This window comes from Pongo abelii, chromosome 1, assembly GCF_028885655.2.
Source record: "Pongo abelii isolate AG06213 chromosome 1, NHGRI_mPonAbe1-v2.0_pri, whole genome shotgun sequence".
NCBI lineage: Eukaryota > Metazoa > Chordata > Mammalia > Primates > Hominidae > Pongo > Pongo abelii.
In genome coordinates this window covers 186702903-186718823 of record NC_071985.2, presented here as the reverse complement: position 1 = coordinate 186718823, position 15921 = coordinate 186702903, and the positions used below count along the sequence as shown (strand labels likewise).

The 15921-nt window shown below is 52.7% G+C and overlaps 2 protein-coding genes across 6 annotated transcripts in view; both read right to left on the bottom strand.

The window, feature by feature from the left end:
* The window catches only part of MKNK1 (MAPK interacting serine/threonine kinase 1), a 47498-nt gene extending 43141 nt beyond the window's left edge, over positions 1-4357 (bottom strand). For 3 of the 4 annotated variants that reach the window (XM_054535210.2, XM_054535219.2, XM_009250817.4), the window contains exon 1: positions 2917-4357. The gene's annotated coding sequence lies outside the window, so the exon portion shown is untranslated. The remainder of the gene's footprint in view (positions 1-2916) is intronic. The other variant, XM_002810880.6, reaches the window with a different exon arrangement.
* Positions 4358-6435: 2078 nt separating this feature from the next.
* Positions 6436-15633, bottom strand: MOB3C (MOB kinase activator 3C). Of its 2 annotated transcripts, none has more exons than XM_002810878.6 (4): positions 15461-15633; positions 11662-12129; positions 8709-8911; positions 6436-8389 (listed from the first exon to the last, which is right to left on the bottom strand). In XM_002810878.6, the coding sequence occupies exons 2-4, from the start codon at positions 12077-12079 to the stop codon at positions 8360-8362; spliced, it is 651 nt and encodes a 216-aa protein (XP_002810924.1). In that variant the 5' UTR covers positions 12080-12129; positions 15461-15633; the 3' UTR covers positions 6436-8359. The 2 variants fall into 2 exon arrangements, with proteins under 2 accessions (XP_002810924.1, XP_054391204.1); XM_054535229.2 differs by lacking the exon at positions 15461-15633 and adding an exon at positions 13734-14496.
* Between the last annotated feature and the right edge of the window lie 288 nt (positions 15634-15921).

Genomic DNA, 15921 nt, shown 5'->3' with positions numbered 1-15921 from the left:
CAGGCTGGTCTCAAACTTCTGACCTCAGGTGATCCACCCGCCTCGGCCTCCCCAAGTGTTGGGATTACAGGCGTGAGCCACACACTGGCCTCCTTGCGTAATCTTGACCAAGTCCTTTCCCCATCTATAAAATGAAAGTGGCAGAACCAGATGGTTGGTTTCCAAGCTCCTTCTATCTTCAACCATGTAAACTTTTCTATGATCAAGAAATAACTTTCTCTTCCACATGCTGAGGCTGTTGGCAACGGAAAATGTGCATTTATAGCTGCTGGTCCCCAGATGGGAGGAACCACTGTTCCCAAGGCCAAGGGCAGAGTAACTGATTAGAAAACCACCTGTGAGCTTTCCCCTGTTTGAACTGTACTATTAATACACCCAGTGCAGGTCTCTGAACAGAGCATTACCTACCTTCCAACAAAACTCACAGTCAAGGCAAGACAAGAGCCTGAAAACAATGGCTGCAATGAAAAATCCTTGCTTGTGCAGAATTCTTGTACTTTCTTGTTTTTGATGCCTGTAATTAGGGCATCAATCTAAACTAGGGCCCTCCTTAGGCACAAAGAGAAGGAAAAACACAAAGTCCCATTCTGAACCTGACAGCTCATAAAACAAGGGCCAAAGCTAGTAAATAAAAAAGTCACTGACTCACTTAACCACAAACACTGAAGAGGCCTACTATGTGCTGGCCCTATGCTGGACAGAGGAGGAAGGAAAGAGACATGGTCCCTTGCCACCCACGTACTCAGAGTACATATGGAGTGTACATATCCCTAGGCAGACTATGATGAGAGCTATATTAGAGAGTCAGCCTTTGCTACAGAAGACAGAAAGGGGAACAACTAATCCAGCAGAAGGCTCAGAAAAGCTTCACCATGGAGGCCACATGAGATATAAGCCTTGAAAGATGAGGAGGAGGAGGGAAATCCAGGAAGAGAGAATATAAGCAAAGGCTTGAGCAGGAACATGCAGGGAGTGTTTGAGAAACAGAGATTTGGCCGGGCACGCTGGCTCACACCTGTAATCCCAGCACTTTGGGAGGCCGAGGCAGGCAGATCATCTGAGGTCAGAAGTTTGAATCCAGCCTGGCCAACAGGGCGAAACCCCGTCTCTACTAAAAACACAAAAATTAGCCGGGTGTGGTGGCTCATGCCTGTAATTCCAGCTACTCAGGAGGCTGAGGCAGGAGAATCACTTGAACCTGGGAAGTGGAGGTTGCAGTGAGCCGAGATTGCGCCACTGCACTCCAGCGTGGGTGACAAAGTGAGACTCCATCTCAAAAAACAGGAGAAACAGAGACAACTAGTTTATTTTGACTGGACCACAGATTGCAGGTTTGGGAAAACCAAGGGAAACAGGGAGGGGAGAGGTGTGGGAACAAATTGTGGAGGAACTTGTCTGAGGCGGGAGTCCAAACTCTACATCAAGCTTGTCCAACCCGCGGCCCTGGATGGCTCTGAATGTGGTCCAACACAAATTCATAAACGTTCTTAAAACACTGAGATTTTTTTGCAATTTTTTTTCAAGCTCATCAGCTATTGTTAGTGTTAGTGTATTTTATGTGTGGCCCAAGACGGTTCTTCTTCTTCCAATGTGGCCCAGGGAAGCCAAAAGATTGGACACCACTGCTCTATATAGTAGGCAATGATGTCCACCAAGGTTTCCGACCAGTGTCTCAGGAAGAGCACAGGGGTACCCATGAAGAGGATACAAAAGGAACCAAGTAATTCAATTACTCTGGGACCACATTACAAGAGACCACATGCACTTTCTAAGCATGTGCCGGGCTCTGACAGCTCCTGTTCACAGAGCTTCCCTCTCCCACGGCTTCGCTTCATGCAATCTGAGTTGCCATCCCCCACAACTGTCAATATCTGCAAAATACCAGAGTAACAGGACTCCTAACCAACTCTCTGGATTACAGAGAGAGAAGTGTTGAGGTGGGAGCAGAAGGGCAGAGGGGGCACCAAAGCCTCTAGCTGGCTCAGTTCCATATAAAACCCAACCCTGGATTTCCTCTTCACATCACTTCCAGCCCAGCCCTCTAATGAAGGGCTGAAGCTAAGGAGAGTGGGCTGAAAGCACCTGGCTGATGGGTGGTGATCCAGTGAGACACTACACCTACTGTCCAGCATGTATTCAGCTGAATACCATGTATTCAGCACCCATTACATGACAGGCACCATACTAGGTGACTTCCATACAATCCTATTCACCCTTCACAATGACCCTATTATGGCCATTTCCTAGGGAAGAAAGTGAAGCTCTGGGAGGGGAAGCAGACTTGCCCCAGGACACACAGCTAAGAGGTGGAAGAGATGAGATCTAAACCCAGGACTCCCTGACCCTGAAGTTGAGCACTTCTAACAACACTTCATTCCTGTGAGCCTGCCTGCCTCTGATCTGCCACTGACAGGGAGCTTGGAGCTCTCTAGGAAGACAGGGTGCACCCGACACTCTTATTACCTTTCCCTGTGGACAGCCACCCACACAGGCAGGTGCCTTTAAATACTGAAAATAAATGAAAACCATTAACTTAAAAATAACTCAGTACACAGATTTCACAAATTCCTCACGTGAAAAACTATTCATGACACTGGACTGCCTGAGCCCTGCGCGCAGCCATAGCCTCGGTCCTGATCCCTGGGACAGACTGAGTCTCAAACGGGCCACAGAATAAGCGCCATCTCGGACACCGGCCGCGCCCCGACCCCAGGCACAGACGGAGCCCCGACAGGTCGTAGACAGCTCGGGACAGTCCTGAAAAGCGTCCCCTTAGGCTGTCCCTCCGCAGCTGAATCGGGTCGTGACCTCGGGCCGCCGTGAAGGCCCTGACTGCCCCCTTCCGGGCACACGAGCTCACTCACAGACCCCGGCCCCATTTAGCTCGGAGGAATACCTCGCAGGTCTTGCTTTTACCTTCGCTGGCTCCCGCCGGGGAGCAGTCGCGCGCACCTCTACCTGCAGATCGCTCCTCCGAGAACGCGGAAGAGGCGGTGCTAGATCCAGGGGGTGGGCCCGACCAGAGAGGAGGGTGAGGGGGCGGAGCTGCGCCTGCGCCCTGATGGCTAGCCAGGGCCGCCTGGGGGCAGGGGGCTCGAGCTGAGCGAACTGCGCAGGCGTGACAGGGAAGAGGCGGGGAGAGGGGAGATTGCTGGCAAGGGGGTGGGGCTTAGCTCCTCCGGCGCTTTCTTTTCCGAATGGAGGGTGGAGAAGCCCGGGAAGGGAGGAGGCCGGGCGCGACAGGTGTAATTAACATGTACTGAGAGCTTCTGCAGGCCAGGAAGGAATTTTAAAATGCCTTTTATATGTGGGGAAATGCTGCTAGTCTTTTCTAAAAAGGGGGCCAATTCTATACAATTTCTTTAAAAGTCTGAGTGCCTAGAATTTCACCATAAGAGTTTCTCCTTGAGTACCCCCAGTCGTTCAAAATTTTTAAAACTTTTAAAAGTTCATTTCTTGGGGAAAAACAATTGTAAATAGGTTAATGCTTCAACCAGTCTCCCCACATCCCCTTCCCAAGTCTGCAGCTGCGATGAGAAAGGATGAGAGTGTGGACTGGGATTTAATTCAGGTGCTGACTCTGAGTGATGGAGGTAAACATCCCTTCCCTGCCTGTCTCAGGATTATCGTGAGGATTTGGTAAGCAAAGCTAGTTAAAGAGCCCCAGGGACTTGCTTCCCATCATCCACCTGACAAACATTTGTTCCCTGTCTTGTCGGGGCTGTCTTTTCATCTGAATGATGGAAGGAGATTGGGAATATTAGTGAACATTCAGGACTTTGCTAGATTTCCCAATCTGGGTGAAGGCTGGAGAGGCGGAAGATCAAGCTTCTGTGTTCATTCCCTTCTGGAATCCTGTGGTCCAACCTGAGGGCCCCTATGTATCCTGACTTCTCCCACTCATTATCTTCCGTGGAGGCCCACCCAAGCTTCAAGTCTTCAGAGGCCCTGCTGGCCTGTTCCCTTCCCTGTTCCCTGTCTCAATAGCTCAAGAGACTCAGGACTTATGTTCCAGGTTCTCAAAGTTGCTACATCCCTCACATGGCCATCAAATTAAGTTAACGTCTTTGAGGGCTATGGGGGTGCTCAGAGGAAAGAGGGCTCCCCCAAAGTAGGTGGAGCCCTAGTCATGCCTGTGGCTCATTTCACCACATATTCCACAGCTTGCTGTGGGGTAGGGAGGAGAGTGGCAACAGGAAAACTCAGAGGCTGCAGTGTTTATGGGAGCCGAGGGTGATGCGGCATCCTTTACTCAATAGGTGGATGCTCTGCGCCAGGCTGGAGAGGGTGGCTTACCACCTAGGTCCCTGCTCCAAATATTGTTTTGGAATTATTTTTCTTTTTTTTTTTGAGACGGGGTCTCGCTGTGTTCCCCAGGCTGGAGTGCAGTGGCACCGTCTTTGCTCACTGCAACCTCTGCTTCTTGGGCTCAAGTGATCCTCCTGCTTCAGCCTCCCAAGTAGCTGGGATTACAGGCATGCATTACCATGACTGGCTAATTTTTGAATTTTTTTTAGAGGCAGGGTTTTGCCATGTTGCCCAGGCTGGTCTCAAACTCCTGAGCTCAATGATCCTCCCACCTTAGCCTCCCAAAGTGCTGGGATTACAGGCAAGAGCCACTATGCCCAGCTTTGTTATGGATCTTGAGCCAACAGGAAAACAAAGCCCAGCCTGACTTCTCAACCAAGCTGCCACTCTGCCTCCCAGGACCCTTTGTTACTAGGTTTTGCCCCATGGGAGTGTGCTCTTTTATCTGCATCATTAAGGCTCTATCTCTTTCTTTTCCCCCTCTCTTCCTTTCTATTCTTTAAGCATCCTTCTGTGAATCTCTCAAAGCAATTTTGTGTCAGCTTCCTAATGTATTTACAGATATTCCCATGTAAGGTGCAGGTCTTGGGTCACACAGTTCTAAGATAAATCTACTCTCACTGCCATGGTCATATTTCAAAATGACCGTGAACCCAAAGCATGAGACTTGTAACATTCTGAGCTGTCCAATGACAGAGGAGGTAGTGAGCAATCTGTCATAGGAGGTGTAGAAATAGCACCCTTTTAGAATGCTGGGATTGGGTCTCCTGTGGTGAGCCAGAGGAAGAGGCAGCAGAATGGAGGGCCTTCCAGATTCTAGAGGAGTGAATAAAGGGAGGGATATTGGGGGCTGGAAGGGAAGCAAGGCAGCTGGCCAAAGACACACTTGATTCAACAAGCTATTATATGTCAAGCACTTAGAAATGTACCTGACACATAATGAACATTAGCTGTTATGATGACTGTGAATGATTCATAGACTATATAATGAAGGAGCTGAAATCAATCAGTCCTTCACTCCCATCACTGATAACAAAATAGATGAAGGAATGGGGACTAGACGGGGAATGGGCTTGCAATGGAACTTCAGGAGCTGGGCTGGGACTACAACCTATGCCTCTGCCTCCCAGGAGAGCCTCTGCACAAAGCCAGGCTGGCTCCTTTGCAGGAAGAAGGAAGAGCTCTAGGTGGGCCTTTGTTGACTCTTAAGAACCAAGCTGCTTTTTAATTCCTGTCCAGGCAGCTTGTGAGTTAGGGGCAGTGGAATGACAGCAAGACCTGAGCCAATAGATGCAGATGTCTACTGGGGAGTAAGCTCAGGAGTCAGGCCCATGTCCTGCCACCCCCACTGTAGCTCCAGCCAGCAACAAGTATCTTCCTCTTCAGGATGGCCTCCTGTCCTGTAATTAGTGTTGGGATTGTATTTCCACTCTGTCCTTTTATCCACTACCTCAAAAAAAAAAAACACCTAGATTAAGGGGGTGGAGTGAGAATAGCCAATGCCAGGCCGGGCGCGGTGGCTCACGCCTGTAATCCCAGCACTTTGGGAGGTCAAGGCGGGTGGATCACAAGGTCAGGAGATTGAGACCATCCTGGCTAACGCGGTGAAACCCCGTTTCTACTAAAAATACAAAAAAATTAGCCGGGCGTGGTGGCGGGCGCCTGTAGTCCCAGCTACTCCGGAGGCTGAGGCAGGAGAATGGCGGGAACCCAGGAGGCGGAGCTTGCAGTGAGCCAAGATCACGCCACTGCACTCCAGCCTGGGCAACAGAGCAAGACTCCATCTCAAAAACAAAAAAAACAAAAAAAAGAGAATAGCCAATGCCAGGCAACCTGAGATGAAACAAGGAACGATTCCTATCAGACTGAGTTCCCGGAAGGCAAAGAAAGGCCAGCCTTCTCCACCCCAAGCGTCCTAGCCTAGCCCGGTCTAGAATTTCCAGAGCCCCAGGAGAATCTTGGTGTCCCCACCCTACAGAGCTGGGCCAGACATGACCACACCAGCCAGCCCTCCACATGGTCCAGTACCTCAGGACAAAAAGCCTTCCCAGCCCCATTCTGGCTCAGTTCCTTCCATGGTCTGCCAAGAGCCATGTGGCACCCAGATCACCGCTTCCCACCAGTGGCTGCTTTAGTTTGCCTTTTATTTTACCAAAAATAACAACAATAAAGTCTTCCCTCTGTTTCATAAAAATAAATTTTCCCACCCTCCCCCCATCCCAGAAGTCAGCCCTTGCCACAGCCTAGAATCCATCATGCAAGTCACAGCACTCTGGGGAAAGCTCCTACTACCCTCGCTCTACAGCCTCTGGCAAAGCTGCCAGGCCACTCTGGAGGCGGCAGAGGCAGAAGTCCCAGGCCAAGCTGGCTGGGCCCAAGAGCTCCATCTGTTTCCCCAAAGTACAGGCAGCTTCTAGGCCACTGAGTGGGGCATGATATTGGATGCTTGGCTCAGGAAACAACCCCAGCCAACCCAAGGGGCAGTGGGACATGTTGGCCTCAGGTTAGAAATTATTGCTCAAAGCAAAACAGTTGTGTCCTAGAGAGGGTCTGTTAAACCCTCTTTCCATGTGTATCTCTGTGTAGCAATTGATGGGCCCTGTGGTCAGGATCCCTGGTTTCTCCAGCTCCATGAACGCCTCCCTATGAGGCCCTGGACAGTTTCTCCCTCTTCTTCTCCTGGCTTCAGTTTCCTCGTATGTACATTGAGACAGTAAGACTGGATGATTCTCAGGTTCCCTCTGGCTTTCCATTCTGGCCTCCCAGAGTGGAGGCTCTGGGAAGGCAGAACCCTGTTCCTGCCTCAGTTTCCCCACCTGTGGGTCTGCGTATAGGGCTGGGTATGGAGGTACTGAGTAATGGAGTGCTGAGTGAACATCCCAGTCTCCCTGTGGATAGCTGTGCCATGAGATCCAACTGGCTGGAATGCATCAGGGATGGCTGGGAAGGAGGCAGGTACTTTTAGGATGGAGGATCTCCATGCCTGGAAGAGTCCATTCACCAACTACATCCTCAATGTGCTGGGATGGGAGACAAGACCCCAAAGTTCCCAATTCAAGTTCCACAAGCTCCTTGGACTGGGGGATTATTTTGTGCTGGGCTTCAGATCCAAGGAGCCAGGTCTGTAGATTCTGGGAGCTAGAGTGGAGTATATGATTCCCAGATGAAGGGCCAGGGGACCTTTGCGTACTTGAGGGATCATCTCCAACCCCCAGGAGGACACCTATAATACAGGCCTTCTTGGAGGCAGAGGGATGAGTAAAATGTCAGCTCATGGGCATCTCTGGGTAAGAGAATCAGAGCCTGTGTCTGCAGTGGGTCGGTTTAGGAACTCAAGGCAAGGCTCCTCTTCCTACCTTCCCCCAGCTCTCCAGGACTCGTGCTGACGGAAGAGTGTAGCCTGGAAGGTTTGAATGTAGACCAACATCTACAACCACATTTTGTGCACTTACACACATGGTCAGATACACTGAGTGGGGACGCTGAGCTGTCATCACTCCTACAGTGGTCATGGTCTGATGGTCCCAATCTATTTATCCATCCATCCAACATTTATGGAAGGCCTACTATGTGCCAAGGAGGGGTAAGGCAGCTAGCTCTCACAGACACACCCCACAGTGAAAATCACACACACACACACCCCCCCCCCCCCCAGCATCTGTGCTCACTCACAGGCAGACTGCTCACTCTCTTGCACCTTTCTTGCCACCACCTCGGCCACACCCACGTTCCTTCAATAGGCTTGGGAAACAGCATGGAAGGGTCAAGTGTCACAGAAGAAACCCCCTAGCCTACCCTACTCCCAGACTTCATGCCAGAGGTTTAACTCCACTTCCCTTCTGTTTGCCTGCCTAGATGCTCTCTCCTTCTCCATCCACAAGCGGTCAGGGCGACAGGTAGGCAGACTCCTGAGAACCAGAAGTCCAGAGGCTTTGGGTGTGTGGAGTGATTCCAGTGCCTTCAGATTCCTTCAGGCTCCTGGGGGTCCCCTCTGCCAGCCACCCTATGTTCAGATCGTCCATCTGATGGCCAAAAAAGTCCAGACCTGGGCTCAGTGGCAGATCCGCTCTGTCATCTCCCTCTGTAGAGACACAAGGTAGGGAGGGGTCAATTAGAGCTCGGCCTACTAGGCAATCCCTTCCCAAACCATAGGGCCTAGCTGCTTTTCTGTCTGAGCCTGGCCCCTTCCCCCAGCAACCCCAACTCTTAGGCTGCAGATCTGTGTTTGTAAACCGACACTTGAATGAATTCTCTATTGAAGTACAGAATTCACTGTTAAATGAATTGCCTTCCCCTAATTTATCTACTTGGGCATTGGAGTTACTTAAAGCAGGCAGCTTTTGGATGTGAAAACTCAGAGGCTAGCCTTGGTAGGGGAGGGTGGTAGGGCTTGGCCTCACCAGTGGCTCCAGCTCCCGCTGGTCCACCAGACTGAACTCGCGGATGAAGTAGTAGAAGTGCTTGTAGCAGGTGTTGACGTGCGCCTCTGCCCCCATGCTGAGGATACTATCGAAGTGGTGGATGTAGACATGGACAAAGACTCGGAAGAGGCGGGTCAGGATCTTGGTGCAGACCTGCTGGAAGTTCTTAGGGAAGGGAACTCCTAGAGGGCAGGGGAGGGCAGAAGGGGATCAGTATCCTGGTGCCAAAGCTCTGCTCAACTTTTCCCTCCCACACACAGGCAACCAGGATGGCTTTTTCCCCAGCACACTTTTTAGTACACTTCCCTTTGGAAAATAGAGAGTGGTTTGACTTTCTCCCATACTTTCTTTCTTTCCTTCCTTCCTTCCTTCCTTCCTTCCTTCCTTCCTTCCTTCCTTTCCTTTCCTTTCCTTTCCTTTCTTTTTTTCTTTCTTTTTTGAGACAGAGTTTCACTCTTGCCCAGGCTGAAGTGCAATGGCGTGATCTTGGCTCACTGCAACCTCCACCTCCCGGGTTCAAGCTATTCTCCTGCCTTAGCCTCCCAAGTAGCTGAGATTACAGGCATGTGCCATCATGCCCAGCCAATTTTGTATTTTTAGTAGAGACAGGGTTTCTCCATGTTGGTCAGGCTGGTCTTGAACTCCTGACCTCAGGTGATCCACCCGCCTCGGCCTTCTAAATGCTGGGATTACAGGCATGAGCCACTGTGCCTGGCCATACTTTTCTTTTTAATGAAGCACAAATCTGACTGTGGCTCTCCCCTGCTGGAATATACATCATCTTCCACATTTTCCCATCACCTAAAGCAGGGCTTTGCAAACTTGTGGGGGTCACTGACCAAAACTTTTTAGACTATGATAAAAGTTATGACCTAAACTCTCCCCAGAAATATGTGCAATTGCAGAGATGCTCACATCACACTCTTGTATACAACTCCAAGGAGTGTTCAACAACTGGGTCCATTTAAAAAATCCCTGGGCCTTCAGGATTAAGTCCTAACTTCCCAGCAGGACGCTGCTCAAGGCCTTTCATGATCGTATCCTGACCTCCCTCTCTAGCCCCACCCTGTGTCCCTCCTCTTTTCAACATTCACACAGAAGTCCTCAGACCCCCAATCCTGGAAATTATGAATTCTGCAAGAATTAGTTCAGACAGCCCTCATTCCTTCAAATATTCAACAACACGAAGAACCTTCCATTTATGAGCAAGGCCCTGTGCTGGGCCCTTCACACCTTTTGCCTCTAATCCTTAGAACAATTCGCCTGATGTGTCTGATCGTCATTTTAGATACCATAAAACAGAAGTGCTTATAAAGGTGAAGCTGCTAGCCCAAGGCCACATAACTATTAATCAGTGCAGAATGGAGACTGGATTCAAACCCTCTTTGCAGTGCACTGCAGCGACCCTCACAGATATTGGGACCCATGAAAAAGGCCCCGCTTCTGCATAGTCCCCCATGCTCAAGGCAGAGATCTTGGTGGCTTATGCCCTCTTCTCTGTGTGGCAGTCACCCAGGGTTTTAGGCATCTATACCTGGAGTCCCACAGGCCCAGGGAGGTATGGCCAGCAGGGACTATGAATCTACATTCAGGTCCACAGCTGGCCCACCCGGCTCCGTAGACCCCCTCCTCTTCCTCACCATTCCCAGGTGGGGTCCAGCCTTCCCTCCCTCTGAGCCCTTCCAGCCCAGCTCAGATTCCTCAGACATATCCGGCCCATCGAGACTTGGGGTCCTGGGCTCCCACAGATCTGGGCCCCAGTTCGGAATTCCTCCCAGTTCAGTGCACTTTCCCTCAGTAGCCTCAGTTTCCTCCTATGTAAAATGAAGGTGCTCCTTGTTGGGCATGACAGTACAAGAAACAGCAGGCCACTGGCTGGGGAGGAGCTGTGGGCATTGAATTGTGACTCAGTGCCCAGCTTCCTTCAGCATTCAGACTTCTCCCCTCAGGGCTTGACCACCCTGCCCCACCCACCGCTGATCCACACAGCCTCTGCAGAGATGAGCTCCAGGCCAGGTGGGGGCTGGGCCCAGCTACAGGTGCGGCTGGTGTGATGAACACAGTGTCATGCCTGCTCAGCTCCTGGACCAACAACCCCCTCCTGCTGCCCTTGAGTGGGTAAGCAGTGCCTGGGTAACATCACTCATCTCCCCTCCCTACCCTCACCCGCCGAGGCTGCCCAGCTGAGATAAGAAAAGGCCCCACAGCCTGTGCCTGGCAAGGGAAAATTCTGCCCTCAGAGCCCCAATCTGAGGTGATGATACCCTCAGGGCCCACCCAACCACCAACTCCTTCCTTTTCCTGAGGCCAGGAGTCAGAGAGAACCCCGGGAGGCTGGAGGTCAAATCAGCTATGAACACCCCGGGGCAACTGTTCTGGAAGGTTCTGAGAATCACAGCATCTGTGGTCTTGCCAGGGTGGTCCTTGGTGGGACCACTTATGCTTTAGAAAAGAAAAGCCCTCTGAGGTGGGTGGATCACCTGAGGTCAGGTGTTCGAGATCAGCCTGGCCAATGTGGTGAAACCCTGTCTCTACTAAAAATACAAAAATTAGCCAGGCATGGTGGTGGGTGCCTATAATCCCAGCTACTCAGAAGGCTGAGGCAGGAGAATCGCTTGAACCCGGGGGGCAGAGGTTGCAGTAAGCTGAGATCACACCACTGGGTGAAAGAGCGAAACTCCGTCTCAGAAAAGAAAAAAAAAAAAAAAGAAAACGAAAAAGAAAAGAAAGAAAAGCCCCAAATTGGGAGTCAGGAAGTCCTAGCAAATGCTTGACCTTGAGCAAGACACTTAACCTGTTTCAACCTCGCTTTCCTCTTCCGCAAAATGGGGATGAAAATCACCTCCCAACCCTGCAGAGGGTCTATATCAAACTAAATCCTCATCTGTGGAATGGGCTCCCAGTGGCTCCCTCCCCGCCAGGTGACACTCACCAACACGCGTGGGAAAGACCTCTTCGTCGTTGATGAGGCCTTCGATCCAGTCCATGAGCAACGCCATATAGCGCGGCGCAGAGAGCTTGGCCGGCCGCCGGTACTGGCGCTCGTCCTGCCAGCGGTACTCGTAGCGGGGCCCGCCGGCCATGACCGGGCAGCTGGTCTCACTGCAGCGCTCGGCCATAGTGCCGTAGATGAGGTTGATGCGGTTGAAGAAGTCCACCACGTGCACGGCGATCCAGTCGTCGATGTTCTCCCCGGGTGGCAGCCTCACCACACTGCGCAGGTCCAGGCCCGACTTGAGAGAGGCCTGTGCCTTCTTGTACAGCTCAAAGCGCTGTGTGCCCGGCTCAAAGCGCTTCCGCGGCCGGAACGTCTTGTCCTTGGCAAACACCTGCTTCAGGCACAGGGCCATGGCCAGCTGGGCCTGGGGCTGCTGTCCAGGGGCTCCGACCTGAGGATACCCTGCCAGGGACAAGGGCATAGGGGAGCTGGCGGTCAGGGCCTTATCATCTGGGCTCTGACTTCCCAATTCATCATTTCCCTGTCACCTCTCAGCTTTTGCTCAACCTCTGCATCCTCTGCCTGGAATCTAAGTCCTCAGCCCCTAGGTCCAGTGCCCCGCCCTCTTTCCAGGCTATGTTAGTCCACCTTGCTAAGCCCCCACAGTCCTCCCATCTTGTTTTGTCTCTTTTCTGCTTTCATTGCAGAGCTGGGCCTGGGCTCTAAACAGGTGCCCCTCAGACTTGCTGTTGGTCACAAGAGAGGTCACAGAGGCTCCCTGCAGGCCCACCAGCAGACAGGGGCTTGGACGAGATGACCTCTGGGAGCCCCCTTGGCCAGCTGGTGCAGCGTGGGAGAGCCTCGCAGCATTGTGCTGGGGGCAGGGTGAAGGGGGGTCGGGGGTGGCTTTCGGCTTCCTCTGGGATATCCCGTAGTCCATCCGGCCACCGGGGATTCCCAGGGAGCAGCAGGGAACTTTTCTACCAAAAATGTCCTTTCCTTTTTTTCACCCTGAAAGAGGAAAGGGCCCTCCCACTGCCAGCTGGGCGGCTTCTGAGTGTGGCTGCAAGCACTGGAGGAGGGGGAGGGCGGCAGGCCAATGAGGGCATCGCTTCCTCTGACAACAGCTGGAGATCCTTCCCCTCAAGCCAGCCTCCTCCAGCCCCAAATCTGAACAAGCCACTGGCTCCTCCCCTTGCACCTGACACTCAGTAGACATTCCTCTAGCAACTACTATGTGCCTGGCACTGGGAGGTAGAAGAGTGTAGTCAGATGCACCCAGGAGGGCCCATCTAGAGCTCAGGCAAATTTACTTTGCCTCCTAGAATTTAAGGATCCCAGATTCAGAACAGACTTTGGGAGACAGTGATCAGGGCCCTAGGCTCAGAGGCAGGAGTCCTGGGTTCTAGTCCCAGCTCTGCCACTGGCTTACTGGGTGACCCCTGTATCATCATGGATTTGGCCTATCCAGGTCCTGGGTCACTCTGCTATAGCTAGGTTTCTAAGACCTGAGTCATCTCATCTCAACTGTGAGTGTGTGAGCTACTGGGAAATGCAGACCCATGTACCTACCAAAACTAGAATTTAGCCACACACTAAGCACTGCCCCTGCCCCTAGACTGAGCACTAAGGCTGAGTATAAGCTAAGAATTGCATTTTGGTTCCACGCTGACCTCTGACCTGGGCTCTGGCAAGTGTGAGCCCTGACTCTAGCCTTTAGCCCTACCCTGAGGCTTGCTTATGGCCAGACAAAGCCTGGGCTTGACCTCTGACTGATGCTGGAGCACTGTCCTTTCTCACATCTCTGGTAACCCTGGGACAGGATTGGGGAAGGGAGGGTGGGAACCAGGTGACAACTGGGTAAAAGCAAAGGGATGGCACATATTTCGGGGAGGGGTATTACTTCTGGCAAGAAGTCAAACTAGCTGGGGAACTGTTTGAGACAAAGGTCCTTCCTTGAACCCACAAAGGCAGGCCAGGATGGGGGCAGTCTGGTAAAATGAGAGCAGCTTGGAGAGTAGAAACAGGCCATTCAGCAGGAACTTGTTCTCTTGAAAAAAACTCACAGATGTGAAAGGTCATCTCATCCATCCTGACTCTTCAACTTCTCACCCAAAGAAGTCCCCAGGGTGGGACCCCAGTTTCCAGAGCAAAGAGGAGATTTCTGCACTTCATTTGCCATCTCCATTTTAAACTCTGCTTGGGGCAAGTTCTTCCAAAATCCCTCACACTGCAATTAGGCGGGGCTCCTGGGCTCCCCACATTGCATGGCCCCCTTTATGACAGTTAGAAATAGGCCCCCACCCTGGCATTCAGCACCTTGTCCTACCTTTCCTGCCCCACTTCCCACCTCCCCACACCAACCACCTTGGGCTTCTTCTTGATTCCTGAACATGCCTCCACTCTCTCGCCTCTGCATGTTTTCTTATCCCTTCACCTGCCTGACCACACATCCTCAGATTGGCTGCTACCTCCTCCCACAGCCTCCTCTCCTGAACTCAGATCTCCTTCTCCTTGGGTAGAGGCTGCTTTTGGTCATTGCAGTCTCCACTCCATCCCCAACCCACCCCCAGCTTAGGACAAGGCCTGGCACAAAGTCAGTGTTCAGGCTTTAAGGAAAGCTTAGACTAGAATCTTAGAGTTAAAATAGCCCTGATAGATCAGCTGGCCCAACTCATTTGTATAGATGGGGAAACTGAGGCCCAGATGAGAAAACTGAGGCCTAAAAAGAGGACTTGAGGAGCCTGTGTCCACATAGCAAGTTACAAGCAGAACTGGGAACTGGGATAAGGTGGGGCTCAGCTCATGACCAAGAGTAAAAGACCATTTTCCTGCACTGGCTCATCAATGGAATGGTGGAGACAGAGAAGAGGAGGGGAGTGGAGGACATCTTCTCCACCAAACAGCCCAACCTGTTTCCTGTCCCCAACACACTGACTCCGCACAGCAGCTGGGGTGTCCTGACCAGTGAGCTAGAGTTCCACCTTACTCCGGTGGAACTTCAAGGCCTGGGTCTCTTTCCAGGAAAATGTAAGCTCAGGGGGTGGGTGCAGGGCAGGTGCTCTTCTAGCCACAGGGTTAACTCCCTTCACTCCCCACCCCCGTGCCCTCACTGAGTTTCTATCTGTCACAGAACCTCTGTCTCTCCCTGAACCACTGCCGTTCCCCCTCCTAGCCCCCATTTCCCAGTGCTGGCTATCCTTTCACTCCTGGAGTGGCAGTGGCTTGCTCATTCCCTGGGTGCGGATCTGGGCTTCTCAAATGAAGACGGCAGGGTGACCCTGCCTGTTTCTGATATTTAGCCCCCTGCTAGGCTACATCTACCACTCCTTGGGCCTGGCTCAGGATCTGGGCCAGAGGATGGCCCCAGTTTGAACCCAGAATCCAGCCTGGGACGCTCTGCAGGACAGAGGTCGAAGAGAAAAAGTAGAGGCGAAGACTCCACGCTCTCCTCGCGGCGCGCAGCCACCCACGCCCACCCCCGGCTTCCCTGCACCCTCAAACCAGCTCCCAGGGCCAGGCAGGTCGTAGGACCCAGAGGAGCCCGCCTGACATTTCCTCTCCCCGAAAACACGCCCCCAACCCCTGCCCTCTGCCCCGTACCCCCGTCACAATCCCCCCTGCAACTTTCGAAGCTCTGAGCCTCGGACGCCAGCCCCAGGACAGCGGCCAGCCTGCCTTCGGGCGAGACTCTCCTCCGGACTGTGCCACGCCAGGACGGCCGAAGAAATGAAAGTGGAAGTCAGGCGGGCGGGGTGCGCGGCGAGGCCGCAGGGGCACGGCGCACACTCACGGGTCCTCCTCTGGCCGTGGGGTCACATTCCCAGCCACAGGATCGCCTTTCTCCTGCCGGTCCCGCAGTGCCTGTTCTCTCGCCTGTCAGCCTGTCCGTCTGCCTGTCCTGCCGGCCGCGGCCGCCCTCCTGCCCGGGGCGACGCCAGCTCCGCCCCGGCCCCGCCACGCCGCGGCCACGGGGCGGGGAGGGGCGGAGAAAGGGGACTCCCCTCCACTCCAGTACACAGACGCACTCGCCCCCACCTTCCCGGAAAGTCCATATGGGGCTCCCAGCTTCCCCTTGGACAAAGGACTAACTGAGCTGCCCGCCCTCTCGGTGCTTCCTTGGACCTCCACCAAGGAGGCAGCCTCAGGTTCCCAGACAGTAAAATGGGAAAATGCTCGGCTTCTTCTGGAGCAGAAACAAGAGCTGCTAGATAAGGGTGGTTTCTTTGCCCTCCTAGAATCGTCTGCGTCACA

Coding starts and splice junctions, on each gene's coding strand:
- MOB3C (XM_054535229.2), bottom strand. CDS start 13,758: ATGGATGAGATGACCTTTCACATCT. Junction 12,130..13,733: donor TGAGATGACCTTTCACATCT/GTGAGTTTTTTT, acceptor TGTCCCTGGCAG/GGTATCCTCAGGTCGGAGCC. Junction 8,390..8,708: donor AGCGGGAGCTGGAGCCACTG/GTGAGGCCAAGC, acceptor GTGTCTCTACAG/AGGGAGATGACAGAGCGGAT.